The sequence below is a fragment of the Myotis brandtii genome, unplaced genomic scaffold (genome assembly GCF_000412655.1).
Source record: "Myotis brandtii unplaced genomic scaffold, ASM41265v1 scaffold268, whole genome shotgun sequence".
Classification (NCBI taxonomy): domain Eukaryota; kingdom Metazoa; phylum Chordata; class Mammalia; order Chiroptera; family Vespertilionidae; genus Myotis; species Myotis brandtii.
Genome location: NW_005360187.1, coordinates 3,322,768 through 3,330,741, shown reverse-complemented (window position 1 = coordinate 3,330,741; position 7,974 = coordinate 3,322,768). Strand labels below are relative to the sequence as shown.

The following is a 7,974-nucleotide window of genomic DNA, read 5'->3' as shown; positions in this document are numbered from 1 at the left end:
GACCCATCCGAGGGCACTGGATTGGACGCTTTCCCCCTTATCACCCTTCCCCCTTTAATTTTATTGTGGCAAAATATACGTAACAAAACTAAGCGCTTTAACGTGAGTATTCAGCGGCAGGAAGACCATTCGCCCCGTTTGCTAAACACTGACGCCCCGCCACCCTCTCCGGCCCGCGCCACCCTCTCCGGCACCTGCCGTCTCAGTTCTCCGCGCGCCCTGGACGTGGCGTCAGGCAATAGTTGTCCTTTTTACCCGGCTCCTTCCACTCCGCATAGCCAGTAGCGGGGTCACAGTTCCATGCTTTCTAAAGGCCGAATGCCGGGCCATTGTGCGGATGCACCACATTTGGTTTAACCATCTGTTGATGGACATTTGGGCTGTTTCCACTGTTTGGGTTTATAAATAATGCTGCTGTGGACATGGTTGTGCAAGAAGCCGAGTCTCTGCTTTCAGTTCTTTTGGGGAGAGATGGAGAATTGTTGGATCATATGGTAATTCTATGTTCAACTTTTTGAGGACTCCCCCCCCCCTTTTTTTTTTTTACTAGAGGATTTTACCGGCCTATATAGTAAAATAACTCCTAGGTCCTGAAGGCAACGTGTTTGGCAGTGCCTGGCAAGTGCTGAATATGTAGAATTATTTGGGCTTCCTTAACAGCGCTATGAAGTGGGGAGTGAAACCACCCAGGGCACAGTTCTGCTTGTGAAGTTTCGCCTCTGAACTGGCCGGCCAGCAGGCAGATCTCTTAAGCCCTGTGCGTATCAAGCAGAGCGTCCGTAAACTTCTCATTAACACACCCAATCACAGATTAGTTCCGTGTGATGGAAGTATTACTTTTAGAATTGACCTTTTAAAGAGAAGCCTGCTCTAGAAATAATTTTATATTATATACTGTGGGCAGCCTAGGTATTATGAAGGGGGAGAACCTCAGTAGCACCCTACAAAATCCTGGAGCTTATCAACTCTTCCCATACCTGTGACAGATGACAGTTCGTGATGCCATAAATCAAGGTATGGATGAGGAGCTGGAAAGAGATGAGAAGGTATTTCTGCTCGGGGAAGAAGTTGCCCAGTATGATGGGGCTTACAAGGTAACCAAGATACGGGAAAGCTGAACAAAATTGAGGTGATGGTTGGGCTCCCAGGTACACTTTATAAAGTAATGGGGTCACTGCTTAATTTTAGGTCAGTCGAGGCCTATGGAAGAAATATGGAGATAAGAGGATCATAGACACCCCCATATCTGAGGTGAGCCTGCCATCAGGAAGCTGACCGCTAAAGGGTGCAGTGTTATAATTTTTATGGGTTTTCACATGTTTGTGTTTTATTTTGTAGATGGGGTTTGCTGGAATTGCCGTAGGTGCAGCTATGGTATGAATCTTTATGAATCTCATCTTAAGTGTGGAGTAAAACCTTTTTAACATGACCTTTTGAAAACATTATTTGAATGTTGGGGGAGCGGAGTGGTTGTTTGTCCCTCTTCATTGCTGTTTTAAGTCTTTTTAACATCTGTGTTTTTGATTTGACAGGCTGGGTTGCGGCCCATTTGTGAATTTATGACCTTCAATTTCTCTATGCAAGCCATTGACCAGGTTATAAACTCAGCTGCCAAGACCTACTACATGTCGGCGGGCCTTCAGTCTGTGCCCATTGTCTTCAGGGGGCCCAATGGGGCCTCGGCAGGCGTAGCTGCCCAGCACTCACAGTGCTTTGCTGCCTGGTATGGACACTGCCCAGGCTTGAAGGTGGTCAGCCCCTGGAACGCAGAGGATGCGAAAGGACTTATTAAATCGGCCATTCGGGATAACAATCCAGGTCAGCAGAGGAGCCCTTGGGTCTCTTTTGAACATTCAAGAACTAAAATGAAATCTTTGCATGGGAGGCACCAATAAAAGCTGCTTGTTAGGCTTAGACATATCATATAAAATGTTAATGATTTACAGATATAGTGAAGAAAGCAAAAAATGTTGTTTTTCTTATTTCTGACTACATGGGGGCCAGTTAGGTAAAGGAGACACTATGTACCTACAACACTGGTTTAACCTCATAAAGTTAGGATTGAGCAGACTACAAAAGTCAATACCTAAACCATCCTCAGGGGAACTGGCCACGGTAGACAGGCTTCCTAATCAGCACAGTGAAGCTTCACAAAATGGAATGGTACTGGCGCTCTCCCTCTCAGGAGCATGCCACCTTTCTCCCTCTTAGGCGCGCATCTCCTAAGCTCTATGGGTCCCATAAGACTTGCACCCAGGGGAGCAATGGGCAGCAGCAGCGTGTCCCCGGCTAACCCCCTGAATCTGTCTCCAAGGCCCCCTTTTCTTTGACTTTCCCGTGAGCCAGAGCAGCCCTGCCCAGTCTTCTCTTGCTGCTTGTCCTCAGCCCTTGTTTCACTGTCCCCAGCTTGAACAAACATGCTCTCAGAAAAGAAAGTGTTGTGTGTACATATTTAGTCAAATAGTTACTTTTCTTTAAATATTTGTATTTTGCAGTGGTGATGCTAGAAAATGAATTGATGTATGGAGTTGCTTTTGAATTTCCCCCAGAAGCTCAGTCAAAAGATTTTCTGATTCCTATTGGAAAAGCCAAAATAGAAAGGCAAGGTAAGAAAACTTAGTATACATTTAAACATTATTTGTACTATAGCCCCTCTGTTTGTGTTACTCAAATTCATTCTAGACTGCATTGCCCTTTACTTTGATTAGGGAAGTATTAGATGAGTCAAGATAAGAATATATCATGCCCCAATTGCTCATACACTTGTGTTTTTCTAAATCTTAATCCAGTAGATTTGTATTTCATTTCTAGGAAGGTTGCCACATGCCTCATATTACTAGAATGAAGCTGAGTTGAAGATTTTATAAATGAACTTAGTTTCAACCTGACTTCTGATCTGTGACCACTTTGTTTCAGGGACACACATAACTGTAGTTGCCCATTCAAGGCCTGTGGGACACTGCTTAGAAGCTGCAACAGTGCTATCTAAAGAGGGAATTGAATGTGAGGTGAGTGGACATTCACTTATTCTTAAAGAATCAGAAAGATTCCCTTTAAATTTAAGACCCAAAAATAGGAATTTGAGTTCTATAACAGGTTAACTAGATGTGTAAAATCTTGCTTTGTCACTCAGTTGTCTCTACATAAAGCTGGAAACCTGCTTTTCAAATACATAGTTTTTTTTACCACCTAGGTTCTGAATCTTTTAGAATAGTCCTGCGTTTTGAAGTTAAGATCCATCCTTGGAACTGGAGGTTGGGAGAAGGGGAAACATAGAAGTCAATGAGTCGAACCCTTTTATAACCAGCACTAGCACTTGTTATACTTGGGCAAGTTATGTACCCTAATCTCAAAAGATTTGGAGTGACAAGAGCTTAGAAAGAACAGCTGAGGGCCCTGGCTGGTGTGGCTCAGTTGGTTGGGTGTTTCCCACGCCCTGGCCAGTGCTGCTCACTGGTAGAGCATCAGCTGAGCACCAAAGGGTCATGGGTTCAGTTCTTGGTCATTTATCTGGGTTGCAGGTTCATTCCCTGGCCCAGTCAGGGTGCATGTGGGAGGCAATCAATCAGTGTGTCTCTCTCACATCAATGTTTCCCTCCCTCCCTCCTCTTTCCCTTCTTCTCTTTGTAAAAATCAATAAAAAAAACTTTATAGAAAGAAAGAAAACAGCTGAGGGAGAGCTGGCTTCAGAGAACAGAGTGGGGATAGTATGTTTTCTGTCAGATCAGGGTGGTTGTGAGAATTACACTTAGTGTAAGGGACAGGGAAAGAGATAGAAACATCGATTGGCTGCCTCCTGCACACCAAGCCTGCAACCCGGGCACATGCCCTGACCAGGAATTGAACCGTGACCTCATGGTTCCAACTGACCAACTGAGCCACACAGGCCGGGCAGTTATTATTTTGATGAGAAGGAAGTTAAAGTCGAGGGAGGATAAGTGAATTCTGTAAGGTAACAACAGCTGCTGTGGTAGAGATAAAGATTTTTGTTTTAATTAAATTTTCCCTCTTACATCTTGTTTATGAATAGGCAGATTAGATTTTCTTAGACCCAAAGGTGAACAGGAAACCTGAAGTGTATTATGGGGATAAGACTATATTTATGATGCAGTGGCTCTCTAAAGCTTATCTCTTACTTCATCTGGTTAGGTGATAAATCTGCGAACCATCAGACCAATGGATGTTGAAACAATAGAAGCCAGTGTCATGAAGACCAATCATCTCGTAACTGTGGAAGGAGGGTGGCCACAGTTTGGAGTAGGAGCTGAAATTTGTGCCAGGATCATGGAAGGTATTTCAGAAAAACTAGTTTTAATAGTCATAGTTTATACACTTTGTACCTGGATTCTGCATAACAAGATTAAAAGCTAGGAGAGGCCAGATGACTTGAACTTCCAATTTGTCAACGTGGCACTTTTTCTTTGGGTAAGTGTTTTAAAAAGCAAAACCAGAAACAATCCCCAGAATTAACATTCCTTTAGATTCTTGTCTTTCAGCGGTGGCCACACCTTTTGTGCAAAGGTGTTGGTGTTCAGCTGGCTTTTCTTGGCTCTCATTACTCCTTCTCTCCTAGGCCCTGCATTCAATTTCCTGGATGCTCCTGCAGTTCGTGTCACCGGTGCTGATGTCCCTATGCCTTATGCAAAGATTCTAGAAGACAACTCTGTACCTCAGGTTAAAGACATCATATTTGCAATAAAGAAAACATTGAATATCTAGTTTGGACTTGAATATCAAGTCATTGGAATTTATTTAAATACTTGCTGTCACTACCTGGATTGAAGGGTAAGATCTTACAAGTCGTTAATGTTTTTGTACTGGGAAGAATGTGCTTGTAAGTGAAAAACTCCATTCTTACTGCCCGAGACTCCATGCCTGTTTTTTTTGTCTGTTACAATTGCTATTTCTTTGAATAAGACTAATGTAAAATTTTACCCTCTCAATGGAAGGACAAAGTATGAATGGCAGAGTCCTGATGAAAGATATATATATATATACACATATATATACACAAAAAGACAATTTGTATGTAAAGAAAAAAAGCATATGATCTACATTTACTGTTAGATTGTTTTGATAAGGAATAAAGGAATTCCTAACTATGACTAATTGTATTTTTATATTCTTGAAAATAAATGGGGTGAAAGTTTTAAAATTCTATTAAGAAATTGGTGTCATCTAAAATCATTAATCTCCTAGCCCACATCAACCTTGTCCATGCCTATTCTAATAGGGTTCCCTTAAAAATTATTTTTTCGAGTTAATCCTGACCTGAGGATATTTTTTCTATTGATTTTGGTCAGAGTGAAAGAGGGAAGTGGGGTTGGGACAGAGAGAGAGAGAAACATAGATGTGAGAGCCACATCAATTGATTGCCTCCCACACCTGCCCTGAATAGGGTGGGGAACCTGCCACCTAGGTCCATGCCCTTGACTGGAAATCGAACTCACGACCCTTTAGTGCAGTGGTTCTCAACCTTGGCTGCACATTAGAATCACCTGGTAATCTTTTTAAAATCCTGATTTCTGGGCCTTATCCTCTGGAAATTCTGGGGTGGGGTGGGGCCACAACATCAGTAACAAAGAAACAGAATTTCCGGAGGATGAGGCCCAGAAATCAGGATTTTAAAAAGATTCCCAGGTGATTCTAATGTGCAGCCAAGGTTGAGAACCACTGCTTTAGTGCATGGGGCGACACTAATCACTGAGCAACACTGGCCAGGGCAGATTCCCTTTAAAATTAAAGCAAAATTCATGTCAGGTATTTTTCTATTGCCAAAAAACAGACCTGCTATACATTGCCTTCTTCAGAAGTTATAATGGAAAAGACAGGTTTAAATTAGTTATAAAAGCATACAAATGGTGCCTAATTTAAACAGCAAGACAGGATTGCTTACTAACAGGGAAAATATGCCCTAGCTGGTTTGGCCCAGTAAAGAGAGTGTTGGCCTACAGACTAAAAGGTCCCAGGTTCGATTTTGGTCAGGGCACGTGCCCGGGTTGCGGGCTGGATGAGGCAGCCAATCAATGATGTTTCTATCTCTCCCTCTCCCTTTCTCTCTGAAATCAATAAAAATGTATTTTAAAATAATAAAATATTTAGCCAAGCTATAGACAACCCATTTTCTTGACATGGTTTATTTTAATAAAAAATACAGCTGAACATATTTATCACAGATTACATGAAACTATAGACAATGACATTCTCTCTGCATAGTAACCAACACTGATGTGTGTACTTTAAGTTTTAAATGGATTACTTATAATCCTTTAAAGTGCCGTTTAAGGATTAAGCAAATTATAAGATAAAGGATCTTTCTAATAAACGAGTAACATTTAAAGATGATGTATTTGAATAAACCTTTCCAAAGTCAGAATTCTATAAATGCCAAATTCGCTTATGTTGTAACAATAATTCCCCACAAAACACGAACTTAATTGCTCAGGAGTAAGATCCTCTAACAGACAAGAGCATTTTCTGATGGTAACAGTTTTGTCTGTTCAATGCGTTCTAACTATAAGGAACTATGAGTCTAGAGTAGTTTCTTTAGCAGCCCAAGTTCTATATCCACAATGGCATTCCCATTAGAGAATAATACACATTTCCCCCATCCTATTGGAGGGGAAAATGAAGACATCAGTTGCTTCTCTGACTCAGTTGCTTTGGACTACTGTGTTAATGTCTAAGATGAAATTAAGGGAGCAGGTATGGGAGTTACAATCTAAGAATAACCAGAAAATGCTTTAGAGAAATAAACTTAGGAACGTTTCTAGGAGCTGCCTGACGACATAGGAAGGATTGCAATACAAAGGCCATTCACTGCTGCGACTGAATATTGTCATTGTTTTTGTCCGTTTCAGTTGGTAGAAATATTGATTCTGATATGCTGCTGCTCCCAAAAGATGCCCATTAGAGGATGAACAACTCCTTTAAAATAGTAATAAAGGAGCAAAAGATCTCTTAAGGCAGCAATGCCAGCCTGATTTTATCATCTACTTGAATATTTCCCTCTTGAAAAGCCACTTACATGAGCATCTGCAAAACAGAACGTGGCTGTACTGGTTCAGCAGTTCTTCATCCAGGAAGAGGGTATTTTAGTGGTTGGAGGTGTGTAGAAAAAAAAACTTTTCCCTCCAAGTGTAAACACGAAACTTTAGCTGATCTTAGGAGCACTATGATCACAGGTTTCGGCTTTCCTCAGAGTTCCTTTTTGGAAATTCTGGATGGAGCTGAGTAAGGCCCCTCGGCTCATGCCATTCACAGCCTGGGGCTGCAGCTGTGTGGCTACCTCTGTGCTCGAAGGAGGCAAGGGAGCTGCTGGTGGTGGAGGTGGAGGTGGAGGAGGTGGAGGTAATGTGGAAATCCCTGTAGGAAAAAAAAAAAAGGACAGTCAGCATCACCTCCAAACCCCCTGCATGCATGCTACCGCTCAGTCCTGGGCAGAACGGACTTGAGTGAGACAAAGTGTTTTCCCTCAGAGGGGCAAGATGCCCAGTACTGCATGATTTTTAAAATACTGAACAAGAAAGCTAGAAGCATCAAAGGGGAATTTTAATTAAAGGTTGCCATTTCTCCCAAATAACAGTCATGTGAGAAAAGACTGAATATCACAGATTACATGAAACTATATAGTGACTTTCTCTCAGGATAGATGAAGCTGTAACTCCATTTCCAAATTTTAGTAATGATCCCCAAAGAAAAGTTCCATCAGCTACGTTAACCAGGCCCACCAACTCCTGAGCTAGCAAAGACAGACATCTGGCCCTAGCTGGTTTGGCTCAGTGGATAGAGTTTTGGCCTGCAGACTGAAGGGTCCTGTGTTTGATTCCAGTCAAGGGCACATGCCCAGGTTGTGGGCTCAGTCCCCAGTAGGGGGTGTGCAGGAGGGAGCCGATTGATAGTTCTCTCTCATCATTAATGTTTCTATCTCTCCCTCTCCCTTCCTCTCTGAAATCAATAAAAATATAAAATAAA

General features: G+C 42.1%; 2 protein-coding genes across 7 annotated transcripts in view; one reads left to right on the top strand and one right to left on the bottom strand.

Moving 5' to 3' along the window:
* Positions 1 to 544: 544 nt before the first annotated feature.
* Positions 545 to 5,105, top strand: PDHB (pyruvate dehydrogenase (lipoamide) beta). The gene is made up of 8 exons (XM_014541375.1): positions 545 to 1,094; positions 1,189 to 1,251; positions 1,339 to 1,374; positions 1,533 to 1,818; positions 2,496 to 2,606; positions 2,917 to 3,008; positions 4,150 to 4,291; positions 4,574 to 5,105. The coding sequence occupies exons 1-8, from the start codon at positions 987 to 989 to the stop codon at positions 4,717 to 4,719; spliced, it is 984 nt and encodes a 327-aa protein (XP_014396861.1). The 5' UTR covers positions 545 to 986; the 3' UTR covers positions 4,720 to 5,105.
* A 1,014-nt stretch (positions 5,106 to 6,119) lies between these two features.
* PXK (PX domain containing serine/threonine kinase) overlaps positions 6,120 to 7,974 on the bottom strand; it is a 50,179-nt gene continuing 48,324 nt past the window's right edge. For 4 of the 6 annotated variants that reach the window (XM_014541371.1, XM_014541372.1, XM_014541373.1 and 1 more), the window contains exon 18: positions 7,278 to 7,365. Coding sequence is in view for 2 of the 6 variants with exons in the window: in XM_014541369.1 (XP_014396855.1) it covers positions 7,154 to 7,365 (212 nt within the window). In the remaining 4 variants the exon portion in view is untranslated. Of the gene's footprint in view, positions 7,366 to 7,974 lie in introns of all 6 variants that reach the window. The other 2 variants (XM_014541369.1, XM_014541370.1) reach the window with 1 other exon arrangement.

Coding starts and splice junctions, on each gene's coding strand:
- PDHB (XM_014541375.1), top strand. CDS start 987: ATGACAGTTCGTGATGCCATAAATCAAGGTATGGATGAGGAGCTGGAA. Junction 1,819..2,495: donor CATTCGGGATAACAATCCAG/GTCAGCAGAGGA, acceptor TGTATTTTGCAG/TGGTGATGCTAGAAAATGAA. Junction 2,607..2,916: donor AGCCAAAATAGAAAGGCAAG/GTAAGAAAACTT, acceptor ACTTTGTTTCAG/GGACACACATAACTGTAGTT.